The 27,833-nt window shown below is 42.2% G+C and overlaps 1 protein-coding gene across 4 annotated transcripts in view; it reads right to left on the minus strand.

The window, feature by feature from the left end:
* Positions 1–462: 462 nt before the first annotated feature.
* The window catches only part of SHLD1 (shieldin complex subunit 1), a 54,920-nt gene continuing 27,549 nt past the window's right edge, over positions 463–27,833 (minus strand). For 3 of the 4 annotated variants that reach the window (XR_011903018.1, XR_011903016.1, XR_011903017.1), the window contains exons 4-6: positions 1,245–3,177; positions 818–854; positions 463–515 (exon numbers count right to left, since the gene is read on the minus strand). Coding sequence is in view for 1 of the 4 variants with exons in the window: in XM_072331115.1 (XP_072187216.1) it covers positions 2,660–3,177 (518 nt within the window). In the remaining 3 variants the exon portion in view is untranslated. Of the gene's footprint in view, positions 516–817; positions 855–1,110; positions 3,178–27,833 lie in introns of those variants that run through there. The other variant, XM_072331115.1, reaches the window with a different exon arrangement.

Raw genomic sequence — 27,833 nt, forward strand, 5'->3', positions numbered from 1 at the left:
ACTGATACTAGCTATGGCAAATAGCAAGATAGAGAGAGCTTACTATACACTGTCCTCCTGTCCCCCTTTGAAAAATGAAAAGCAACAGGTGAGTGATAAACCTTATATGAAGCATACCTTGGCAACCATGCCAGTTGATTGTGAGCCTGAGACACTCAGCCAATGAGCGACAGGAAAGATGTTGTATGTGTCAGAGAAAGAGTATAAAATAGTATGGATTTCACTGATTAAGCACACAATTTCTCCCTTGCCATGAGGGGGTGCACACCCACTACTGCAATAACGAAAACTGCTGCTTCAAGATCTTTGCCTCATTAGAAACTATCGATTTTGAGTGTTTCTCACAAAAACAGCCAGGGAGTCTCATTTGGAGCACGCGGCTGGCTTAGGGGAGGGATGCGCTCATCTCACCGTGTCTTGAAGAAACTGAGATGTTTATCAAGAAAATGAGTAATGCAAAACATTTGGCTTTCAGCAGACTTGGAAATACATACAGCAGGTTCCAGCACACAGGTCTGTAAAAAAATTAATTAGCAGTGAGTGGGAAAGGGAGCGATGGGTGTTATTCTCTGTGCAGCCGTTTTGTTTAACTTAGTAACGGTGATTGAGCTATAAAATCCCAGTGAAACACCTCCTAAAATTAAGTGTTCCTCCAGAAATGGAGGCAGACACTTCACAGTAGTAACGATCAGGTATTCTGAACTCAAATGTAGTCAGGCTACTTACTCCGGCACAATGGTCAGTCTCCCCTAAAAGTTTAGTTTGCTTTACTATCATTAAAAAAATATTAAAAAATCAATAGGATTTTGGAGCTTACTTTATTCAGCTGACTCCTGCTCTGCCTCTTTAAGCACCTAAAAAAATAAGGTCTGTCATAAAACAATTTTCTTCCAAACTGTTACGAAACTTAATGATAAAGAAGACAAAACTCACAGTTTTTCCAGCAAGCCCGCTGAGAAAACTGTGAAGCAATGCAAAAGATACAGAAGTAGTGGGCCTGGTAACACATGTAAGAACTTTCACATGACTGCCTTTGCTCTTTAAGTGGGTCTTTTAAAACCTGAGACATCATCACTCAAGAACAGAATATTTATAATAATAATTGCAGCTTTAGTGACTGATAACTTTAAAGATTAAAGTAGGGGGACTGGAACTAGATGATTGTTAAGGAGCCCTCTAATCTAAGCCATTCTATAATTACCTGTACAGAGAAAAATCAGGAACCCTGACTGCACCTGACTCACCACTTCAAAGGACTCCCATGTGCTGAGCAGAGGGGCCTGAACTGTAGTCCTATGTGATAGCAGCACCCTCACACCAAAGCTTCAGCAATCCAGCATCCTTCATAAATTTGTTTTCCTTGGGATTCACTCCTGGTTTCCATATGCACAAAGCAAAGCAGAGTTAGAGTTGCTAAATCCATAGTGATGCATCACACCCAGCGCTCTGTAAATTTCCCAGATGGCAGTGATGAAAAAGAACTGCTGGGAATGAGTCCTTCAAGTTGTCTCTTAATGTCATCTGGTAAGCAATGGAGTCATCACAATCCAAGCTGGGAAACCAGTGTGTTAGGCCAGTTTCCACTGCAAACAGTGGTAATTTTGCCAACTAAAACCAGAGCAAGAAAGTTCTGGGTATAAGCAGCAGACCGTATTAGAAGAAATAAGTCTTTGCTGCAGACAGCTAGTGCCAGCTGATCCATAACTGCACAGAAAGCAAGCCCATGGTTCAAAACTCACATAGAACTTTTTTACTTCATTCATGAACACACCAGGAAAGTAATCTCAAGGTCTCATGCATTGTCAATGAAGATAACAGGTTGTACTAAAGCACCAAAGATTGATTTCCTCTCTGTAAAAGCTCCGGGGTCATACTTCGTGACAGCGGAAATCAGCAGGGGCTACTGGGCAGGGAGAACCATGCTACAGAATCAACCAAACAAACCACAGTCTTGGGCATACTGAGATGTGATCTATGCCTTTCTTCAGTTCTCTACATCTCACAGCAGGCAGATAGTGGAGCAGCAGGCACCAGCTCCGCAGTGTCTTTATGAAAATGTCTGCAGAGTCCCTGCTCAAGCAGCTATTTCAGGTTGTTCTTATAACAGCTCATATACATCAGCAAAAAACTCACTCTGCTCAGCTAATGCATCTGAAGCGTTAGAAACATCACTAAGGTGATAATGCTTTGTTTTCTCTTTTTTCTTGTCCTGTAAAAAGATAACCTACTCAGAAGCTGTAGTTCCTCTAACTCATGTGTGTATGTTTTCTCTGTTGAAGAAGCTCAGCAATCATAACCTGTGGGATCATATGTCTGTGGGTAGGCACACCAACTTTCAACCACCATCTCGGAGACAGAGGCCTTACGGTATCAGTTGGGTAATGAACAAAATCTTAAGTTACTTCTTTAGGTCTGGGGCATATCATGCTAGCTTGTTCTGGTATACTCAATAGCACATGGACATACTTCCAAGCCTACGCAGGGGCTGACTTCGGAACACAGATGCTCTTCAGGTGATGCTACCCTGCAGAAACCAGGTGGGCAAGGTCTGCTCCTTATGAAACCTCTCCCATTGAATATGGGCTGTCAGAAGTAGTGCTACGAGGATCAGTGTTGTTCCAAGAAAGTCACCAGTGACACAAACAATTCAGCATTTTAATCACTTCTCATGCAGCACATCAGGGCTACGTTCTATCTGTGTTTGTTTGAAGAGGAATTGCAGGACGTCATCTGATAGTCCAGGTGTTCTCTTTCTGTCCTCTAGCATGACTTCTCCCTCAACTGGCTTGGAAAAACATGCAGAAGTGGGGTGGTTTGGAAAGATCTTACATCCATCTCTGTTCAAGACCAGCTGGGCCATCTGCAGGCAGCGCAGTGCATATTTGGTACCATCCTGGTCTTCCAGTTCTGAAATCTTTGAGAGACATCGCGATGCAGCTTCATAGGTGGGATCAGTGCTGCCTGGCTGTTTCTTGCAATATGTTTTGTAAAAGCTTTCAAGAGATTTCCTGATGCTTGCATCTTCCATACTATCGTGTTCATACATACTTGAGAGAGCAATATCATTAGGTTCAGTGTGCTCATACATCCTGGCTTCTGGATAACATCTCACATTTGCTTTCTCAGAGCCTCCAGCAGAAAAGTCTGCAGGAACTGTAGAGGGTAGATTGCTTTCTCCTGCAAGCACAAGATCAGTGAAACTCATTAGTCACCAGGTCACCCCTGTAGCAAAATCTTTTTTTCTCCCCTCCCTCAATGCAGTCTGGCAAACAGACTCTGCACTGGAGTGAACTAAGTACTGTTCTAAACATGGCTGCATTGCTAGGAGGGCTTTCTGCATAGACCAATAGTTATGAATCTTGTATTTGGGGATCTCATAAATGTCCCACTTTCATATCTCTGCAGTCACTGGCTGGTATGCACCTCTAGGTTTCTCTCATACTTTCAAAGAGATGGAAATTGGGACCTGCCACTGTTAAAGACAACAGTTGGCCTACATGAAAGTCTAGTTTGCAGCTGAAATACCTTTTCTTTTCTTTTTTTCTGTTCTCTATTTAATCCTTCCCTTTTCATAGTTATTTGCTCTATTTTTGAGCAAGACCTACAGCCTCTAAGCCAACATTGTTATGGTGACCGCACAGAATTTGGGAAGGGGATCAATAAAAGAGGACCTTGTGTTTTCCCATGAAGTTCCACATTCATAGCCCAGCTACACTAGTCACTCTTCCTACATCCTGAAGGAGTTTTCGCAGTAAAAGCCAAGGACTTACTCTTGTTTAGCTCTTTTCCTCTTCCTTTGCTGACTCACATTTCTACATAACAGAGCTCTGGTTCTCCTTTGCTCCAGTGCAATGAAGGAGGATATACCTATCATAATTAATACACCAGCAGCACAAAGACACTTGGCAATGGCATGACCAGAAGCCACATTCAGCTTTTCCTTCTCATATGCCCCTAAAAGGATATGGATTTTAGCTCTGGTACCCAGGAAGTCTTTCTAACCACAGTCTCAACCTTGAGCCTGCCTCACCAGCCTGCTTGCCAAGCACCTGAGTCACCAACAGGAAAATTTTACAGAGGTTGCATATCCATTATCTGCAGGTTTCATAAGCACGATGCAGGGGATCAGCACACTGCTTGATCTTCCCTAGTTCTGTGAAATACAAAGCAGAGTGCAGCCCTCCATTTCATTAAGAGACGACATTCAAAGGAAATCTCAGGGTTGTGGCAGAAGGCTGATCCTTACCTCCCTTCCCGAGTGGTCAGATTAATTAAAATGAAACTAAGATGTCTGTGCAGCCATACTGTATGTTGCCGCTTCCTACCTCCTCCAACTTTCTTTGATCTTTCCTCTCACTTTGTCTGATTCTGCAGTTTTAAGAACTTCTCTTGCAATGTTATTGCCAATGCAGTACAAATACAAGCTTAGTGGCCTTCTTTTAACATGAATATATGCCATCAGAGTAGCAAATCAGAGGTGATCAAAGAAAACAGGTCTATTTTACCTCGATCTCTCAGCCTTGGTGCCTATGTTAAGCTATGTTAAGGACTGAAACCTCATGCATCTCCAATAATTCAAGTTTCACTTGTGCTCAGACTCCAGTTGCAATTGCAAACCCCCATACCATGCTGTCTTCTTGCTACTTCTTATGTTCAGCTAGCTGTTATATTTGGTAAAAGAGCAGTAGCTGCCTCCAGTTACACATCTCAATCCTACTGCATGATCCAGGGAAAGCAAAATCCTGTTGGCTTCACAGTATTGAGGAAGATTTTCTCAGTTCTGTTCTGGCTTTCTTTGTAATTATAAATAGCTGTAGCTATAGTTAGCTACTGTCCTCTAATGAAGCACAGTCCATACAATCACCAGGGAAGTGAGCAGTAAACATTTCAGACGTGTACTTTGGGTTTTGAATAGTCAGAAAATAATGAATTGTATTATCAGGGAGTTTTCTTTCATTTACTGATTCAAATTTACATCGGTCTATTTCCCCGCAGTAGGCCCTGTCCTCAGTAAATTACACTGCCAGCAAAGTCTTAAAGCAAGACATGAAAACACAGATGCAAAATTTACAGAACCAATCTAAAATCCATGAAGCTGCATCTTGCCTGAGCCTTCCAGACAATTTTCTGGTACCACCTCAAACTACATTCAGAGACTGATCTTTACAAATACGTTGCACATTTCTCTCCCCTAGAAGAGATCAGTCAGGGAAGAGGTCCTTCCTCAACACACCTTGAAGAGCTGATGCTTCTGTTCCAACACACAAATGTCCTGAAATATTTATGAACCATGGGGCACAATACCAGTAGCTGGATGCCTGCTAAGCCCAGAAGGAGCTTCTCAGCTAGGACACACGTACAGCACACAAGAGTGCCCCACTGCTCAAGGAAAAGGCAGCATTCTACTGATTGATCCCCATGCTTATGCACCCACTAAGAAAGATGGGATTCTCTGATGACATTTAGCAGCACTGCTGCAAAGCCTGTACCTCTCTGCTCATCCTTCCATAGCAAACTTAACACATCTTTGTGTTGGCTTGGCCCAATGTCTACAAGTAGCCAATAGAGTTTCATCACTAAATATGTCCTAAATAATTGTTAATGATTTTCACTCATTGGTAGTATCAAAGAGGTGTTAAAATTAGATGGAGAAGTAAATAAGTAAACAAACAGGTCATTACTCATGTCTTGATTTCATTTTCACATGATGGATAATCATCAAGAAGAATGCATATTATTTTATCTGCACCCCCACTCCACATTAATTGAAGATCAGCACTTGCAGCTTATTAGCATGAGGCCCGGGGGCTGATAAAAGGATATTCTTTGTGTTTATAAACCCACTGATGAAAATTTAAAGTCTCCATCTGGTACAAGCACATAACCTTACCGCCAGAAGCGCACAACCAAATCCTGCTTTGGACTTGGGCCATTTCCAGCAGTACAACAGCTCTGCAATATTATTACTTGCACTTCTACAAGGGCAGCTCATGCAGCTGTTTGTCTAACTGTGCTCAAGCACATATATAAAATAAAACATCCCTTAAACTGCAGAGCTCCCACAATGCTGCTTTTGTGGGGAAAGAGATTTCCCCACTGAGGTGGGCAGCAATCCCTGAAGGTTCCTGGGGCTTACCAGAGCTGGTGCTGCCATGATGCCTGCCTCTGCCCCTTGCAGGGGCTTAGCTAGACAGAAGCAGCTGTTTATTCCTGAGTTATGCCTGCAGTTGGATTTGTCCACATCTCCTGCCCTCTCCCATGCTGTCCACTGCACATGTGTGGGTTCCTTTCCAGTCCAGGACACAAAAGCCTGTCCAATTGTCGTGCCTGGAAGACACAGGCTGTGGATCTGAGTAGGTGAGAGCAAAACCAGAATGTTTGTCACAGAATTTCACAACAATGCTATGGAAATGGCAATTATATCACTTGTTTTAGAGCAGGAATTGTTTATCCTGTGGCTTAGAAATGACTCACTTCTGGCATCTGTATGCAAAATGGAGCCCTAGCCCACCAAAACCAACACCAAACCCACACCCACCCTTAAAGATGCTCTGATGCTCTCAGGTGCTACTGGAGGAATCATGTTCAACAAAGACAGAAAGACCCATATTCAAATGCAGAGGGCTGTTGTACTACTGGGGCTGGGTTTGGTTTTGGTTTTCCTCATGAAGTTCAAGCCCTCAGTCTTCCAGTGATGTGAATGGTCAAACAGAATGGATAACTTCAATCAAGGGCTATTCTTCTCTTTATTGCCTCTGTTGTACCACCCTAAATAAGTATCAAGAAATCTAGAGGATTAGGAAGCGTGAATCACTTATTTGAACAGAACTAAGTTAATGACACAAATCTCCCTTATGTTCACAGCGGTGACTGAAATTCAACTAGACGTCAGTTAGTTGATGCTAGAGCACATCTCTATGTTGTAAAGTCAACAGTGGAACTGCAAACCACAGTGAGAGATCACTTGGGCGTTCAACTATGAGATGGTACACTGAGAAAATATCTGCTTCCCACTATAGCCATCCTACATGCTCTGAAGGCCAGAAAAGACCATGAGAATCAGCTCAATTGAGCAAATGTCCTTGAACAGTGATTACCACAGAACTGAGCAATGCGACAGTAGGAAGGAAAAACATGAAAGAGAGCTATAAAGAGATAAAATCTTCCTTTGGGCAGGACTAACCCAGTAGTCATCACTATTTTGCCTGTTCTGCCTGGCAGCAAATGGGGCTGAGCATAACTGAAATACAGTTTTTCTTTCCAGAGTAGCTGAAGAGCAGAAGGAGACATGTCCTAGCTGGGGAGACAAACTCCAGCTGTGGACTCCCACGTCAGAGCTCAAAATACTGCCTGGCCTGAGGCATAACTATGATTTTATGCCAATTTCAAGATCTGCAAGAGACCTCATGAGATCCTGCCTCTTGGCTCAATGCAGCAGAATATTAAGTGATGCTCCCAAACTTTTCCTCAGAGAAGACGACTTTCCTGCCCTCCTAAGACAATCACCAAACCTGGACATATGCACCATGCCAGAGAGCTGGTACAGCTCTCTTATCAATACTTTGCCATCTCCCCGATGATACAAAACGCAGCCTCCCCATGCCACAGTGTGCAGCAGGCTATAGCTCACAAGGCAATTATCTTTAAGGCTCTGCTTTACACGTGACACAAGCAGTTATTTTGTCCATCCACCAGCCCAAGGGACAGGCACGTGTTGCTATGTCTGATGCTAATAAGGAGCTGTGCAAATGCTGGCTGCTCTACCAGGAGACCTGGAGAAGGTGAGTGGCAGCAAGAATGGAAGGAAGAAGCCAGAGGAATCTGGGGTACGGAGCAAAAAGGGTTGGAGGAGTAGCACTGGTCATAGCCCAGTACTGAGTCAGACTCTCTGCCCTTCTCTTCTACCTGCTACATGCTTGTGTGAAAAGCTAGGGGGGAGAGAAGTGGGAGGGATCTTTAATTTGCGTGGGGAAAAGGCATACACAGTTATTCTGGGGAAGCATAAACCTTCTTCTAACTCCCCCAGGAATTCAAAATTCAAGAAAAAGCCTGGCAAATGGTAAAGTGCTTCTGAAACGCAATAAACAGGCATAGCTCATCCCCCTAGACACTCTTCCAAATGTCACACTTGGTATTAAGCTCTACCCTGCTCTGTATGCTCGCAGTTGATGCTTGCTGCACCATCCTTTGAAGACAGCTGGAAACCTCAGCTAAACAAAAAGGTAAACAAAGTCTTTCAGAGGATGCACTCGTTAAACACTCTGGATTTAATACACCACTGAACTAGTCAGCTACAGTATGAGCTGATTAACACCCCTTATTTTCCAAAAGCCAAGTCATCATCACAGCTGTCATCTCACAAATCTGTTCCCAAGCAACCAAACACCATGGTCCAGGACAGTAAGTATGGGCAGGAGCAGCAGCAACACCATAAATACCTTCACATACAGCTGTGCCCCAGAAAGAGCCTCGTGTGGATTTATCCTCAGCAGTGGGCATTGGATGGAACTGCCTGTGAACACGTTACTCTAAGTTCTAAAATTAGAAAAAGCAAAGTTAGAAAGAGCTTCTCATTTAAGTTATTTAGTGTGGTTCTGTAGCCAGTAAAAAAATCCTAGAATATCCTAATTGTCTCAAACTGCGATAAAATACAGCACCTTAAGATCTAAGGTTAAAGATTCTACTACCAGCAATAACCTTCTCTGGAGCAGAAACAGGCAGCTGAAAACTACTGAAGTTATTATCCTGTAGATGAGGGTACAGAGGGTTTTATTAAAACTGTGACTATCTGCTGCTTTCTTACCACATACACAGTCTTGAGCAATGACAACCAAACTGACCTTGTCTGTGTAATACAAAAGGCACCAATTTCCAAGAAGAAATTCTGACAAGACTTCTTAAGCTAATTGCTCAGATCCCAATTAGGCGTTAGCAGAGCATGTTCACAGGCACAGATACAGCAATGCTGTGCTAGATCAGTCTCTCCTTAGCCACAGCAAAATACTCCGGTGGGTTTTCAGTCTTTGATAGTCAAGTTGCAACACAAACATCCTTAAACCAAGCCTCCACCTTATCCCAGAGTGAAAGTAAGAAGCATCCTCTCTTGTGAAGTCTCATCCTCACTGTAAAAACACCAGTGCTGCCTATGGGGAGTATTTGCACCATTTGAGACTTGAGCCAAGTTTGACTCCTTTCTTCCTGCAACCTGGGAGAAACCTCTTATTAAAAAGATCATACTTTTCTATCCAGTGAGAAACAAATCTGCTTGCATTATTTTCATTTCATAAGATTCAAAAAGAATTTCATGAGGGAAAACTGGGATTTGCATTTTATGGTGACTGAAGAAGCTGTCTCACTTACACTGCGCAACTAAAGCAAATGGAATTGTTTCTCTTTGTATTTTCTTCCTGCCTAGAGATTATAAATCCCCAGTCTTGTCTACTCTCTTTTTCCAGCTGACTCTATGAGCACTTCAAGAACTGTTAAGCTATCTGACATAACAAGAATTTTTCAAAGAATCTCAGTTGAGAGCTAAGGAATTTTTATTGAGCCCGTTGGGTCTGGTTACCAGCTAGTTAATTCCAGAATTGGGAGGAAGACTTGCTATGCCCTCCTCTTTGTCTGGGAGTTGAGCAAGTCACTGGGGAACCTGAGTCATCCCAGGCGATCTCCTGCAGAGACAAAAAGGACTGATCATTCTTCACAGCTTCAAGGTAAAAGATGAGCAAGAAAAAAACTTCCAGTTCCTAGCAAGATGCTTAATGAGGGGAAGATACTGAACTTGCTGATGTTGCCATGCAGAACTGATGATGTCGAGAGCTTAAATTAAAAGAACCTGAACATCTATCTAGATGACAATTAGTGATCATACACAAGTCTGGAAAAAAATAAAATAAAATCTAGAAGTTATTAAATTCCTTTCTTTAACAGATCCTCTGCTAGAGACAAGAATGGGTCTCAACAGCTTTATATGCCACAGACATTCTGGAAGATGGGGATTAAAAAGGATGGAAAAGTACCTCTCATTCCAGTAACCACCACTCCCAATGACAGGAAGCAACTCTACAGCACAAGTCTTACTAGGCAATACAGTACCATTATAGTTCCAGGAATTAAAAACAAAACCCAAAGCAATATCCCTCATTGATATATTAAATACTTTCATTCAGTTGCACATTTTCAGCACTCAAGAGAAACCAGCAATTCTCAGCTGACACTTTTGGCAAGAAGACAAACAGATGGCTCTCACTGCTGATCAATAGCTCAAATTTCAACAACAGCTTAAAAAAAAACCAATTCTACTCTCCACATTTCATTGTAGAGTGATACGCATGACAGTTTTCCTGGAAAAAAAACAACACACAAATCAAGAACACAATACTATTCATACAGATAAAGCAGAAGAGGATAAGCCTTCCGACCACATATGCACAGCTCTTGTGATTCTCAAATTGCTTGCAGTGACAATTATTTTTGTAATCCAGACTGCTTCTAGACCAAGAAAATGCTGCAGAGCAAGATAATTCCAAGCACCTTTCTTGAATAGTGATTAAAAATTATACTGTTTGTACATACTTCTGAGAGCAAGAGACTTACATTCTATCATATTACCATTATCCGCCTTGGAGGCCTGAATTCTGCAGTGAAAATGATGCCTGGGTAACACAGGGCACATGTAAACCTGGTACTGTGGGTAACAGGAAGCACTTTAAAAACAGCAGGGGTGGAAAATTCAGCCAAATATGGCAGACAAAGGTGAAGATTAAATTAAATATAACTTCCTCCCAATTCTTCAACCCCCCCAGTCTACACACCCATATGTCTGTTAGTCATTTATATCTGTTATTTTGTCCAAATTTCTACCAACTTATTTTGGTTCAGATCCCAAATCAGTGAATTGATTTTCAGCAGTTTTGAGCACCCAGAAGCTCTTCAAGTTTCACAGAAACCAGAGAGGTTTCACGTCTTGGAAGACAGCGAGGCCACTTCTAATAACTTGAATGCTTCTAACTCCTTAGCAGCAGCTCATTGTACACACATCATACAACAGAGAAACGAGTCTTTGGCTATTAGATTTGGAAGTCCTACTTTTTTGTCTTTGTCTAAGGCCAAAAGCATCAATATGGACCTAACAAAGAGGTGCTTAGAGATTGGACTTACTCTCTCTAGATGTCAAAGAAATAGCTGAACACATTCAGTCTGTCTTCAGATCAAAGTTTTCTACCTCCAGTTAGGACTAACTTCCATCAAGAACAACAGAGGGACATTGGCAAAGGTAGGTTTTCTGAAATTGCATGCAGCAGGATGATTGGGAAGCTGTGCCTCTTGTCTGCATCGTGCTCCTGAAAATATGCTGTATGTCACAGAAACGTAGCAAGGCTTGTACTATAAACGTAAATATAGGAGAAAAGCAAGCAAAGAAAACCCTTAAAAAGCAAACAGCACATGTAAAAGTGAAGAAATCTATTGATATTCTGACAAAGATTTGAACACAGAGTAAGGCATTCCCCAGCCCCCCCACAGGCTGGATACAGCTGTGTTCACGAAGGATGCTGTGCAGACATGCAGTCAGCCCCACAGCAGCTGGGCACTGAAAGAGCAGCTCTGTCCTGTCCCCAGCTCCAGTCACACAGTCGCTGCTTCTTCTGCACTGCCAGAAAATGTTTCACATCAGATATTGATTAAAATCATTATCTTAAAAAAGACTCAGAAAAGTTTCTTTCCGTATGGAAACAAGATTCCAATCTTCATCTATGAACCTTCCACAGGCTAAACAGAATGTCCTCATATTGAAGAAAGCAGAGAGTCAGACATATCAAACAGTCATCAAGAAATTTTCAAGAGGCAGAAAATGTAATTTCAACAGAGTACAATGAAAAGCAAGTGAGATACACAAGTTTAATAACTTAGAGGTATTTGTTCGTCACTAGTCTGTGGCATTTCAACTCGCCAGTTTAAAAGCGTGCTGTATAAACATCTGAGCCATTTAGTCCTCCTGCAATAGTACATGAAGGCAAGTAATGAGCAAAAAGAATATTAGACTAGGATGATGGGCACATTTAGAGACCATTCACAAATGCTAGAGAATGAGAACCACAAGGGTTTCTTTTTAATTATCTGCATGTCTTACTGGGAATTGATGACAGTCTCTTCATCAGAACCTCAGAAAATTGGGTTTTGAACTGAAGTGCTCTGCCATTTAATCAATCAGCTTTCTGCAGGAATTTCTGCATTGCAAGCAACCACAAACCAAAATTGGAAATGGTTATCGGGTAAGAAATGCATTAGGAGTGAATCTTCAGGTCCTTATTAGTGGGCTGGCTCACCTTCCAAGCTTCACTTCTCAGACAGCGGCATGGCTGTGTGGCTCTATAAGCCTCTGAGTGGACTAAAAACCAAGAAGACAGAGCACAAGTGAGAAAGCCTTTAACAGAGGAGTATGACTTGACTTCAAAAAGGAGTAAAGCGAGAAAAGTCACTCAGCAATAAAATACAGCAGTCAACTTTCTTATTTTCTCACCTTGTCCTCTCAGCCGGTCATGAGAAAGGCTTGGTGTCACCCTGCTCTAACAGCTTTGTCCTCTGAGGCCAAACAGTAAAAGCTTTTCCACACTTCAGGTTTGTTTGCACCCCTTTGCTGGCTCCACAGCCTATTAATCCTGCATTTTACGCTGGTTTCTTAGCCATGAGCAGATCCGTGTGCACTCAAACCTCTCATTTCAGCCTCAAACCAAAGATTTCACCTGAATTATTTATGTACATGACTGGAGGTAAACCATGAAGGTCAGTGAGAGCCCAGATCTTGTTTTAAAAGCCAACAAAGCAGAAGAACACATTCCCTACACCATATCAAGCACTGCCAAGCTGGCCAGCAGCAGTTCTGTGCTGGATAGATCTACTGAGAGGCTGTACAAGAGCCTGAGGCTGAGTGAGAAGCTCTTGCTCTGATAGTTCTTCAGCAACATCCTCAATTACCGATGAACTGTAGTTATTGATAGTTGTAGTTTCATCTGACAGTTGTGCCCTGGTATAAGCTGAAGGTTCCTGGTTCAGATTTGAAATAGGTTGGTGAGATGGGATTTGACAATATAGATAATATAGCCAGACTATACAAGTTGGTGATGTTCTTTTAGTTGTTTTTTTTAATCCCCAGCATTCATGATCAGCTTAGTAATTTTGTTTTAAATGGCCTAAAGAAAACCTAACTCAAACAGATTGGATTCTGTAATTGTAGTAAATACATCTGTTTTATTTGTAAATAAAGCAGGGGATTCTGAAGTAAAAGCTTTCCGTGAACATTTTCAGCCCATGCTGAAATTGGTCTTCAAAGTCTACGTAATGCTTATTTCAGTTCAAGTCCGGACAACATGTGGAACTCAATGATAAAAGTAATGAATTTGTGTTCTGCTGCCTTGACAACCTGCTTCCTTAATCTTACATTTTCTCAGTAGATTGATTTTTCCTAAGCCACTCCCCAAGCCTCGCTGCCCTCATGACGGACGGCACTTCTAAGGACGGTGTCACTACAGGTACAGAAGCATGCCAGAAAATGCTAATATCTAAAGATATTGTGGACCTGGAGCATGTCAAAGAAGGGCAATGAAGCTGAGAAGGGTCTGGAGCTCAAGGCTTATGAGGAATGGCTGAGGGAGCTGGGATTGCAGTCTGGAGGAGGCTCAGGGGAGACCTCATTGCTCCCACACCTGCTTGAAAGGAAGTTGTAGCGAGGTGGGAGCGGGCCTCTTCTCCATGTAAAAGCAATAGGACAAAAAGGAATGGCCTTAAGCTGTGCCAGAAAATGTTCAGTTTGGACAGTGGAAAAACTTCTCCAAAAGAGTGGTGATGCAGTGGCACAGGCTGCACATGGAGCTGGTGGAGTCACCGTGCCTGGATGTATTCAAAAAAGGCGGAGACATGGCACTGAGGGACGCAGCCAGTGGGCAGTATTAGTTGTAGGTGGATGCTTGGACTAGATTATCTTAATCATCTTTTCCAACCTTAACAATTCTAGGATTCTATTACATGATTGTGAGGGCGACTTGGATATGAACATCATTAATTTGCAAATTAAATAAGTAGCTTCATATTCTATTAATTTAATTAAGCTGGGAACAACTCTCGGGAAATGAAATTGCTATCCAAGGGATCCTCAGCTCCAAAACTTTAAAACCTATCACAGCACTCCAGCCCTTCATCTTGCCCACTCTACAGGCAAATCCACTTTCACATTCTTCCAGTTCCTTTTGACCACTTTCACTGCTGAAGGTTAATTGTGACTTTTAAGACAAAACAGATACAATCTAAAGCTTCCCTTACCTGAAAGAATATTTTGTGTGTTAAAGGGATGAAAAAAGGCAGAAGCCTTTGAGTGAGGAATTGAATCCAGATATAATAAAGGTCACTGAGAATGAAAACAAAACAAATACTTGGTATAGAGGGAGGTGTCCCTGCCTAAAGCAAGGAGGTCGAACTAGGTGATCTTAAAGGTCCCTTCCAACACAGGAAGGAACTATGATTTTATGACCTTTCTGCAAAAAGGCTCTGCTGTGCCCTTAGTGCTCAAGCTTAACAAAGGCATATTTAAGCTGGATATAAGAAGTCTTTTACAGGGAGAGTGATGAGGCACTGGAATAGGCTGCCCAGTGATGTGGCTGATGTTCTGTCCCTGGAGACTTTCAAGGTGAGGCTGGATCATCCTTGTTCACTGCAGGGGAGTTGGACTTAACCAACATTTAAAGGCCCCTTCCAACTAAGGTTCCTATGATTCTAAAGTCCCCCCATCCCACAGATATTGTCATTCTTTGTAATAAAAAACAAGAGGCCAGCCTGCTGTAGCAAGGACTTGAAAAAATTCAGAGTTGAAGTATTCAAACAGAGATAGGGACAACAGGCAAACTTTGTTAACAGTAGCTGCTGGCTTTCTAGCCTCCCTCTGCACCAGTGTTCACACTGTTGGGTCAAATGATCACCAGCAGCATCAGAAGCTGCAGGATGCCAGCTTCCCCATGTCACCTAGAGGTCTACTCATGGCTCCCCATGACTGAGAGGTCAGATTCCCAACACAAGTGTCCAGAGATTACAAACACAGCATCTATTATCTCCTTATAAAATTTTCCTTCCTATTGCAAAACAGGAATTTAGAGAAAATTTCAAGTAAATGCAAAATGCCAGCAGTTCTTATGTTAGTACAGAAAGCCCTATGCTTTTAAAATGTCATTTACATGAAAGGACACAAAAGGATCTTATCATCTTTAGCAAAACAAACAAACAAAAAGAACAACCAAGGCAAAAAAAAAAAAGGTGATTGGAAAGTAATTACATTCTGGCTAAAGGTAAATTATATTACAGACAGCTAAGCTGGACAGCAGGAACATTGTGGACTGTGATACACATCAAAAGAAATCTAATTACCCTTAAAAATCAGAGAATCTCTAAGTTTACCTAAAAAATGGGAGTTGAGCTTTTAATTGTTTTTACTGCAGACACAAACAGAAGATGTTGATTAACTTACTGGGCTCAAGAGAGGTAATTACTTTGCAGAAGATGCATCTCTAAGAGCATTTCTGTGACAGCTCCAGATTTAATCTGCCTTTGTTTTATGAAGACCATCTGCACAAATTATTTTTTCGCCTCGATTTTGGGTTTTGAGATGAACTCTGCTCGGAGAGCCCAAAACTCAATTACAGCCCAGTATCAGGATCTTCTGCCGCTACACAGACACGCTACAGAAGTTGAATGAAAGCTCCCTGGCTGAAAACAATTTCCTTTACAAATAGGAAAGTCTCCAATATTTTAAGAAATATTAAAAAGATGAAAGAACAGATGAACAGATTACTGAGAAAATAGGAAAGAATATGTTTTGTTGTTTTTTTTTTTTTCTAATACTGGAAACAAGCTAAGATGTATTAAAATAAAATACCCTCTTACAGCTGACTTGTTTGTTCATTCTGCAGTGTCACTCAAAGGTCCAGGCAGCAATATTCTGTTACACTATAAACCCACAGATTTGAAAGACAGTTAAAAGAGATGCCAACATCTTTGTAGCAGCTTTTCCAACACCACTTTTCAGACTGATGCAGATTGTAACACCAATGTCCAGCTCTCCCTGCACTCTGGAGCAGCAGTGGAGAAGAGCGCAGTCTCACCATGCTACAGGTGTGGTTCAGTGACCCCAGTGTGTCAGCCTTGAGCCTTTAATTCCCTTGGCTTTGCTGCCATTCTGATCTTGACCGTGTTGAGGTGTTCCTCTTCTTGGGGCACTCTTGGCTCTGCATTTCATGTAGGGTGACACACACACCAGCACCTGTGATGCCCCACTTGAGTAGCCCAGTTGTCTGCCTGGTGCTGACACTGCTCAGACACGCAAGCAACTCAAAGCCCTCATGGTGTGGGGAGCATTCCAGCTCCCAGTCAAAGGACTTGCCATACTCTCTTTGTACAGGACTTGACTATGAATGAAAAAACCTTTACTGAGCAGAATTAGAGTCTCCAGAAGAGCAAAGGAGTCCTTCTTTGGACAGCTTCCCAACTACACTTTCACCCTGAAATTTCCATATTTATTACTGATATCATCTTGAATAGATTGAATAAATCTAAGACAAAGAACCGTTAGACCAGTAGAACACCAACAATTGCATCCCACTTCCTCCCATCTCCAGCCAACAGCTCATCAATACAGCACCTCTCAATGAGCCTGCATAAAATGCTACTCTTCAAACCTGTTTGTCCCCAGCACCTTCCTGAAGCAAAGGTCTACAGCTCAAGGCAAGGTAGGGCACACATTGGTTTCTGTAGTTTTGACAAACAAAAGCATTAGCTGTGCATGAGCACCATTCTCAGATACATTATCAGCTATAGAAGAGTCATCTCTCAGTTAAGGCTCTCCTCCAAGCTCCCATACTCACACCTCACCACCTGCACTTGTTTCCGCACACACTTTGTGTTTGGAGCCATGGATAGGTAGGAAAAGACCAGTAGGATTCACTTACTCAAATTAATCCACTCAATAATTACACCACCCATAACAAGTCCTCTCTAATGGGCTCTGAGAAGTACGGTTTTGGGAGGCATTCACTGACTGACACTGTTCAAAATGAACTGATTAGTGCTCACTTACACACTCTCCTACAGGTGCACATATGCTTCAAGGTGTCATATGCTGTATGTCATCCAGCTCTAAGAGCACCCTTTGCATCAATATAGAGCTCATATACAACAGATGGTTTATGGCACCTCCTTTGTCTTAAGTGTTTTTTTTGCCTTTAAGCAGGATTTAACATGCACCAAGGCACATTTGGGACAGCAGTATTTTTTCAAAGACCATACTGAGCCTCCGGGAATAATTCACATGAACGCTGATGAAACCAGAGATGTTCCTGCAAACACTCCCAGAGGAAAACAATGACAGTTTTGTGAAAAGAATTATGGAAAAGAACAAGAGTGAAATCAACATAGCCACGTAGATGATGCCCTACCAGTTGCAGAATTGAGGACATTAGCCTGCTCTCCAGGTAATTAACAGCTGCAGGAAGAGACAGGGGCAACTACATTAAAGTCTCGGTGAGTCATAATACTAGATACCATTCAACTTCCAGAAATAGTTTAGCTCGGGCCTAATAACTTTTACTCCACAATAACATGCAGTAATGGTAGCAGTATACCTGGCACGTCAGAGTAGCACCCAGATCCATAGTCATAATCCAGCCTTCAGAAGAGGAAGCAGAGACCAAAAGGTGCTACTTGGCACACTATTTCCTTCCCCATTTTGGATCCTCTTGCCTTCACAGCCTTACTATCAAAGCCAAGGCTTGCTCAAACCCACCAGAAATAAAAGCAATACGCTCTCCCAAGCGCAATACTTCAGAGTAACTGGACTCCAAGCAAGGCAGATGAGCATCAGGAGTATTGAGTCAACATAATCACAATCCTATTATATGTACTTCTATAATCCCTGCAGCATTTATACTCACATTGCTACTCCTCCTTGTGAAGGCAAGAAAGGCACAGAGGAAAAGCCTGACAGGTACTGAACACATGGCAAGTTGTCCAAGCAGAGTAGGAGGGTGCCTGCAGCATTCACCCACAGTGCACACGTGTCTGATCCCTGCAGCCCTGAAGACAATGGGCTATGCTTCTGCTTCATTGCTTGCTCCTTTCTCTCATCACAGGTGGAAACAATATTAGAGCCAATACACAGTGTTATTCAGGTACATATCCAAACTCTCCACCCTGAAGTTTCAGGTATGGGTGTGCTGTTCATTTATTAACTAAGGCAAGAGCAATTAGAGCATCACAGCATCCAGAAAAGAAGTGAAATCCATAGGAGCACATTTGCTCCTAAGTTAGGAACACAAACAATCTGTTTTCAACTTATCAGGAAAAAGCATTTTACTAAAAGAAAACTCCAAACACATTAACAGTTACAACAACTTCCAGAACAGGAGCGAAGCTTGCTGACTTGCTCATGAAACAGTCAAGGGAGAGAACCAGATTCCTGTAGCAAGCCAGTAACATGCCAGCTGAGAAGAGTTAGAAGGGCCTGTTTGAGAGGTGAGGAGAAGGAAAGGACCTTGCAGGGCTTCAAATATCCTGAAAGATTCAGATTACATCTGTTCACTGAGGCCACTGGACCAAACCAAGCTTCCTGTCTTCTCTCAATACGTTAGGATTGCTCTGGTCATACTGATGTATCTACTCCAGAACTACACAAGAACTGAGAGAGATGCACAGGATCTTAAGGCACATGGAATAATATTCACCAGGTGTCGAGCATTTATTCACTGTAACACTATATATTCTTTCTACAGCTTAGCTGCAAGGAGAATTTGGCTGTTCCACCACCACACTTTTGTTTAGAACCAGTTTGGAAAGGAAAATTCTGTTTTTAGAGCACAGTTGAGAAGAGATGAACTGGCAGGAGAGACTCCTGCTACAGCCTTTCAGAAGGATTTCCTTCTGAATATCTTACTCTTAAGAAGCGGCCACACTGGTTTGCTATTCTACTATTATTTTTTTTTAATAGAGTGATGAAGGAGGCAGGAGGAACATCACTATAATATGAGAAAACACAGCCTGCAACACTACAATGCAAACACAGGCAGATATCAGCATCTAGAATCAGCACAGTGGTTTTATTCTAAGCAAAAGGGAAGCTTTTCAGCAATAATAATGCCAGTTAAAACTTCAAAGTATTAAAACCAGCCATGTGCATTTTTTAAAGCTGGATTTTTTAAAGCATGGAGTACCTCGTGGAGGTACTGGAGGAGGTCCAGATAAGGGCAACAAGGCTTGTGAATGGCTTGGAAAAATCAACCCTAGGAGGAGAGGCTGAGGGAGCTGGGGCTGTTTAGTCTGGGGAAAAGGAGGCTGAGGGGAGACCATATTGCTCTCTTCCAGTATCAGTCCTTACAGTGAGAGCAGGGCAAATCTGTTCTCACTGGTGACAGGACGAGGGGAAATGGCCTCAAGCTGCGCCAAGGTAAGTTTAGGTTGGACGTTAGGAAACACTTTCTTACAGAATAGGTAGTTAAACACTGCAATAGGCTCCCCAGGAAGGTGGTTGAGTCACCATCCCTGGATGCGTTTAAAAGTTGTTTGGATGAGGTGCTCAGAGATATGATTTAGCAGAGGGTTGTCAGAGTTAGGGTACTATGGTTAGGCTGCAGTTGGACTTGACATCTTTGAGGTCTTTTCCAACCTGAGTAATTCTATGATTATCTAAAAATTACCGTCAGGTTTTATATTACCTTGTTCTATGACCAGCTCTTAGCATGGTGTAAAGAAACAGCAGTTGACTAATCTACGATCAAACAGGAAGGCTTGTTTAGAAATGTTTCCCTGGCAGATATTGTTAATGCAAGAGAAATTGACAAGAACTGAAGTGACTGAATATTTTGTGCGTGCGTGGAAACATGAAGAAAAACAAGACTCAGTTTTCTGTGTTAAGGATCACATCTACCAACAACATATGTTCACCCTTTTTCCTCACGTGATTTAACTCACTCCTGTAGTTATGCATTTCACAGTTGTTAATTATAGAGCATGACGCTTGCCTTCTCAATATAAGATCCAACTTCCAACCTCATTTTTTGCTTTCATCCTCTGCAAAAGAATGCTTCCTCTTTTTTAGGAGGAAAGAAATTCATAGCTACAGTAGACTGCTGAGGGCTAATAAAGGATTTCTCAACAGTACAAAAGTACTTTTCTGTCTGTTTCAAGGTTGCTGGGCTGAAGAACACTGAAACTTCCTCTCATTTAATCTAACACAGGAATGAAAGCCACTGGCGCAAATTCAGTGACTCAGCCACTGGACTTCACTTCACTTCTGGAATTCTGCCACAGGCTCTGCAGATGATTCACACACTCACACATGCTATTAGACAAGTGCCTCACCTAAAATAATAATTAGCAACAATAACAAACATCCTATCACAAAGCACTGGTGCAGCATGGAATGGATTTTCTCAAGTTATTGTATTTTGCAACTTCTGTTGCTTTCATTACATTTTAATTAAAACAGCACCAGGAGAAAAATTAACCTAAGAGTAGCCTCATTAGACATCCAGAAAAAAAGCGAAGCAGAGCAACATTAAACTTAGCAGTGATTGCAGATGAAAGATTTGTAAATCAGTTTCCATTCAATTTAATACAGAATTTCAACCAACAGCTCATCTCTTCAAGAAATGACTCCTAAATTACAATACGCCTTGAAGCAGATCCCACTTGTGCCATACCACGACCAGGAGTAAAGATGACAAGTTTATCTGCAGTCTTGATACAAGAGCAAATGTAGGAGTCTACTCCTTGGGAGGAAAACTGCATGACTCAGTACATGTTAGGGGCTGGCCTGCTGGAGAGGAGCCCTGCAAGTAGGACCTGGGGGTTCTGGTAGCGAACAGGCTGGTCACAAGCCAGAAGTGTGTCCTGGTGGCTAAGAAGGTCAGTGGGATCCTGGTGTGCATTCAAAATGGAGTGGCCAGCAGGTCAAGGGAAGTGATCACCCCATCCCTCCCCTAGTGAAGCCACATCAGAATTGCTGCATCCGGTTCTGCGCTCATCAGTTCAAAAGACAGGGATCTCCTAGAAAGAGTCCAACAGAGGGTCACAGAGATAACGAGGGCCTGGAGCATCTCCTGAACGAAGAAAGCCTGAGAGACCTGAAGCTGCTCAGCCTGGAGAAGGCTGGGAGGGGATCTCATCAACGCTTATAAACAACTAAAGACTGGGAGCAAAGTACATGGAGCCAGACTCTTTTCAGTGCTCTGCAGCAACAAAACTAAGGGCAACAGTCACAAACCGGAACACAAGATGATCCACACGAACGAGAGGAAAAGCTTCCTTAACTGTGATAGGACTGGAACAGGCTGCCCAGGGTAGTTGTGGGGTCTCCTTCTCTAGATATTCACAGCCTGCCTGGACACCTCCTTGTGCAACCTAGAAGAACTTGATTTAGAAGGAGGTTGGACTAGATGATTGCTAGAGGTGTTTTCCAACTCCCTGAGTCGTGATTGTGAATGTTTTTTATTTCTAAACTTGGAATGTTAACCAATAACCAACCTCTTTATTCAGTTTGCTCTTGTTTCTGTTTTTGGGCAGGTTACCCAAGGAAGTACTTAAGAAGTATAGACTTCTGAAGGCAAGAGTCGTGCCCATTAAAACATTGACAGTAGCTTTACTGTCCGCATAACAGAAATCGTGACCTTTCTAAAGAGGTAAGGAAGATGTTTCCAGGCAGTATCAGCTCATAAGTGTCTCAAGTCCATTACATCCCTTCCACTCATGGTCTGTTCTACATGGTAACAAGGAGATGTGCATGGGACCCAACATTTCCAACTAGGCAGTGATTAGTACAAGCTATATATACCAACCTATACGTTCAGTGTCTCTGCAATATTTGCGTCAGCAAGAACTACTTGACGTAGGTCATTCTTATTATCCAAGCCAATGCACAATTCCTTTTCTTAACATTGCTAAGCTCTCAGTCTCAATAATTTCCTGTAGCAGTGAGTTTTGTAATCTTATTACCTGCTGTGTAAGAAAGTGCTTAATATTGATTTTACTGCCCTTCCTTTTCCTCATCTTCTAACCCAGGCAGAAACAACATTCAGATTCCTCTCTAGATCATTAGGATTTTCCAGACTTACTTTTTCCTCTATACAAAATGGTCTGTATAAAATAAACCATTACAACACCACTGGAGCCGAAATGCAGATGTTGTACTGTACTTACCTGTTCTTCTATATTGATTCTTCTCTGTCTCTTTTTTGTCTTTTCAGATTTAAAAAAAACAAAACCAAACACTTTTCCTGTAAGGCATCAATGAACAGGCCTATGAACAGCCTGCAATACAAAGCAGGCTTCAGTACAACCATACAGCGTATAATTAGAGTTGCACAAAATAGTCTGTGGACAACTACGAATAGTGGAAATACAAAAGATTTATTTCCTTGACAAACTCAACTAACTTTTGGAATAAAGACTATCTGTAGAACACAGGGAGTGCTTTCTTCATAAAACACAGTCAATTTGGAAAAAAAATAATCAAACCACCACTTACCTCCATTCACCAACGAACATAAACAGAGCACAGTGAGAAAACCTTCAACATGCTGAAAAGAACAGCAAGCAGCACAAAATACTGCCATTTGCTTGCCAGTGCTTATTACAGCAATAAATAACCAGCTGCCTGCTACCCTTTGCATATAACCTTACTGCAAACACAGAAGCACTGCTCAGCCTGACAGTCTTCCATCTGTTTGTGGAGGTTTTATTGAAATATATACGTGTGCCTGTATGAGCTAGCAAAGGTACCTCGCTACTGTGAATTCTACAGTATGCAACACCGAGAAGAAGGCAGCTGTTAAACTTAGGAAATGAAGGAAGAAATTAGAGGCAAGAGGGCTCCAGTATAAAACTTTATGCACTATAACCCACATTGATGCTGAGTCACAGAGCTACGTTGTTTTGTTTAAAAAAAATACTGTGGATGATGAAAGTGCGCTGGCTGTATTTTATACTCACAGTCTGCTCCTAAAGGGTTATGAGTCACTGTTTTATGTGCTTTTATGCTGCAGCCTTGTCAGCTGCACATCAATGAGCTCAGTTAAGTACAACACAGAAACGGGGGAAAAAAAAATGAAGCTTAGAGTAGGGCACACACATCTAGTTTAAATCCAGGGCCAGACTGCTCACTTATGTAATTTATTTTTGTGATAGGTGCCTGTGCTGTGAGGCTCTAGGAATATTTCATCTGGACCTGATCCACATGATGTTATACAGCAGAAGTAAGTGGGCATCAAAAGCTGAGTGTGAATTCAAGAGCAGGGACTGAAAAAGTACACAGAAAAAGCAGGGACCAACTCCCCAGTGATCCCCACAATCCTGAGACTGATCCAGCCACATCACTGCATAGAGCACAGACATGTCAGAGGCTGGTATCGCTGATTGGGTAGCACCACTACGCCCTACTTTGTCACACAGCCACAGAGCATCCCCTACAATACTCCAGATGCTGAATCTGTTGGAAGCTCTGCTCACATGCAGGGAACAAGGGCATCCCTGCCTGCAGCCTCCTGCTTGGCTCTTACTCCAAATTTCCTGCGGCAGAATTGGTTTGGAACAAGTTACATCCTCTCACAGCCTGGCCTCCCTACTAAGTAGAATCCGGGAAGCATAGCAAGGATGACAGCTCCTTATTTCAGCAGCGCCAGCAGCCCTTTTTCCTCCTCCTCCCTGCTGCCAGACACTGAGGATTCCCTGAGATGTGTTTCTCTATTGTCAATTCAGAGCAGCATCTAAAAAAGCTTCAAAGTCACAGACTAAATTCAGAAGCAATATGAGACCACAACAACCAGGGCAGATACATCATCTTTTCTCTTACTACATGTCAATTGCAATTTTCAGTGCACAGCTTTTCAGGTCTGACAAACTCAATCATTTTTCTAGCACATAGTCATGCTATATGTCTGAGAAAAGGTTTCAAGGATAGAGATACGTGCAGGGAATGCCTTCCAGTGAAAAAGAGAAAGGAGAAAGGCTGTGCACAAATGGTTGTTTAAGAGATGCCTAGAAAACACTGAACTTCACAGAAACTATTTAAGTCTTCAAGATATTTCCAAGATATCTTGTGTAACAGGATACATGACAGATAATTTACAAGGCAAGACTCTCAAGTTTTAGATTCAAACCAGAAAAAAAATATCTTGCTAACACAACAATGAGGAGAGAGAGAGCCTTCATCACTGAACAAGTCCACTGCTTAGGCTGTGCAGGTACTCACACATGCTCATGTACCACCTTATCTCAATGACACTCAGACAAGCTCAAGAGATGTCAGTATTTCAGCACACAGTGCTCCAGCACATGTTACTTACATAAGCTACCCTTGCAAATTGGTAATAAAAGAACATCTCTGATTATTTATTTATGCAGCTCCAGGAGGCTGTTTGCTATCTCAGCAGTAGCTATGATGGATTACATAAAAGCACTGTCAGAGTGGGAGGAACACTCACATAGAAACACGCTCAAACATGTGCTTCGATGCAAACCACTGTCTTTCCATGGAGTGCAGCAGAAGGCAAAGCTTTGCAGTGTTAAGGCTGTGTACAGTTGGGAATATCAGGAATGAAAGTCACTGCCAACAAGCCAGCAACTTTAAGAGAAAAAGGATGGACGACAATTTTTGAAGAGATTTGAGAAGTCATATTTTTTTACCTAAGCTTCATACTACCAAAACACCAAATCTCCCCTTAAACAATAAATGCTACTCAAAACTATGGAGTGATACACCCCAAAGTGAATGAATTAATGCATGCTGAACAAAGCTCAGACAAAACTGAGCGCTGTGCAGCACCATTACTGGGATCTCCGCCCTGAGCACAGCTGGATTTCAGGCTGACGCAACTTCACTGCACTTCAAATTCTCAAACTAAGCTGAGTGACACACAGTGCTGTGCTATGAGAGAAGTGTGTCAGCTAGCTGGCACATGGCTTTCCAAACCAATTTGCTTTGCCTCATCATTCTGTCCTAACTAGACATACTCCTTGATTTAAATCAGGATTTTTAAGCCTTTTTCACAGTATGTTACCACCTACATCTAAGCAATGTAGCCTGACAAGCTGGAAGACCAAAGCACAATCTGCAGACAGCATGGAATGGTAATGTCATTTTTACATAATGAGGTTATCACATTCATTTTGCCATTTTCTGGCTGCTAAATGCATATCTGTGGCTTGAGTCATTTTTGCAGTATCTGCACTGCAACAAGACCGTAATGCCAAGTTGTGATGAGCAGCTTTTTTATACAAGAAAGGAACCTAGATCTTGGGAGCCTCACAAAAATAACAAACAGATGTAAAGAACACACACACAAACAAGTGTGAGCATAGTGGGGACAGTCACACTTTGGTACACATTTCCCAGTTATTTCACTGGCCTAAGGATTCAGGGCATGTATTTTCATTTTTCTTCAACTTAAAGAGTACTTAGTAGAAAAGTTTCAGCTGTACAGCAATTCTTGCACTCCAAAGCAATTAGGAGCTTCCATGTGTACGCCAGCTTGTTTCACAGTTGCTGTCATTGTACCACTGAAGTGCTTTATTATAAAACATGTACCCTAGCTTACAGACCTCACGACAGCTTTGTGTCTGCTCTTCCCCAGCTGTTCAGGAAAACTGGAGTTTCGCTGAAATCGTTTCCTGCAAAGCATTACTGTCCTAGTTTTATCAGTACTCCATAGCATGACATCATGTAGCAAGCTGTTTAGTGCTGGAACATGGTGCTGAGAAGCTGTACTTCCACAGCCAGGTCCTAGCAGTCTTTGCTATTTACATTTCCTGGGTCTTACATATGGGCAGTATCAGCTATTCTTACTGCAAGTTCTGGCTCTCCTAGAGGAGGATACACTGAGAATAGGCAGATTACACTTCCCAGGAGTCTCCAGTACTCCCTGTGCAATCTCCAGTTCTGAGTGATAGGTGTGAACTGGTCTCTTCACTTCCAGGCAGTGTGGTAGAAGCACTGTCATCAAATCCTTCTCTCCCATTTATTTATTCCCTATAGTTCATGTTTTATGTCATTATCTTATATTCTTTTACTATTTGTAGTAAATTCATTATCTCTCCTTATCTTAATTGGTTGTTTTTTTTTGTCGTTCTTCCCTCTGAAGTGGGGACGGAGAGTGAAAGTAGTCAAGGATGCCTTCTCCCCTTCCTATTGCACATGAAACCATGACAATGCTTCTCTTAAAACGCTTCTTCTCCCCTGCAGAAGAGAAAATAAACCCTTTTCTTTGCCACTGAGGCTTTTCAAACACAGAGCATCCACTGCTCACACATACAATGAGATCTGGTTCCTATTATTCCTGTTCAGACAGCATGAAAAACCCAACCCAACTTTTATAGACAGAGATATCCCCAGATGAGAGGCAGGGCACTTGCTGGATCTAAACATGAAACCACTGATCAGCAGTGACTTCTCAATGTTAAAACGTACAGCTATTGAAGGCTATCTAGGAACTCAGCACACAGGAAAGTAACTTCAGTGGAAAAGAAGAAATGAACTGCAATTAAAATGGTACCCCAAGAAGAAAGCTAAAGAGGAAAGGCTGTCCTCCCCACACATAGTCCAATATTCCCTCCATCAACACCACTGCAATAGGCCTTCCCACATTCTTCCAGCCCCACAGTAACACTGGTGATAATTCCTAGAGCTCCTCTGCTTCAAAACAGTGACAAAATGAAACAAAACTCCAGAGACAGATTAAACAACAAAACCTGTTTTTCCACAGAATCTTCCACTTCTGACTTTAGAGATGCTTTAATTTCCTGTTTCCCTTTCCTGAATTCTGTACTTTGTTTCAACTTATTTCCTTTCTATTGACACGTATCCTCACACAGCACCACAACATTGCAGAAAGGAGGGGACTCAGCTGGGATTCAGACAAGGCTCTTCTCAGCAGGAGGAGCCCATGCCTTCCACCATGACCACATGAAGCAAACAGCACTCCTTGCCCACTCAAAGCCAACACCTAAATGTCAAACAGGGAGGAAAAACACAGGAAAGACCAAGCAGGTGAGGCAAAGCAAGACAATTCTCTCACACAAAATCCACTGGAAATTGAAGCAATTATATCACAGTTTTGCACTGCAATGGATGCTGTAGGAGAAACAAGAACCTCCAGCCGCATCTTCCTTCAGTGAAAAGCCAGAGGCTCAGTGACCTATGAGAGGCAAGAAAAACCAAACTCATTTCAGATGGGGACTCAGTGTAGCGAGGGCACCCCAAGCAGACCTTAGTCTACAGGTGACTTAACTTCAGTAAACACTCTGCTACATTTGCATCAGTTCACTGCCAACATTTGGCAACCACTTGCTCCAGGACAGATCCACCTCCACTGATGATTCAGAACAGAAATAATGTTTTTGACAAAGCTGAGTAGGACTGAAAGAAAAAAATAAAACTAACTCCTTCAGTGTCAGACTCAGAAGCAGCTTTGTGCTGGATACCCAATAAAATCCTACAGAACAGGGAAGCATTCATTAAAGAGAAACATGAGGCCAGAAAACTGTTCTTTGTACATCTGAACAATATTCTGCTGCTTTGCAGTAGTAGCATCTGACTACCTAAAGATACCTGGCCCCATCCCGATCCACTGATATCAGTCTACCTCACTCAGTAAGAATGCTTGAGGTCATCTTCTACTTTCTTAGAATTTCTTACATGGCCTGATAATATTTAATAGCAGTGCAGCGGTTACTAATGACAACTGAAAGGCACAGGCTTTATATAGTCTGGACTTGCCTGTCATTCTCCTGCAAAACACACACTTATGTGA

Source organism: Excalfactoria chinensis, chromosome 3 (genome assembly GCF_039878825.1).
Source record: "Excalfactoria chinensis isolate bCotChi1 chromosome 3, bCotChi1.hap2, whole genome shotgun sequence".
Classification (NCBI taxonomy): Eukaryota; Metazoa; Chordata; class Aves; order Galliformes; family Phasianidae; genus Excalfactoria; species Excalfactoria chinensis.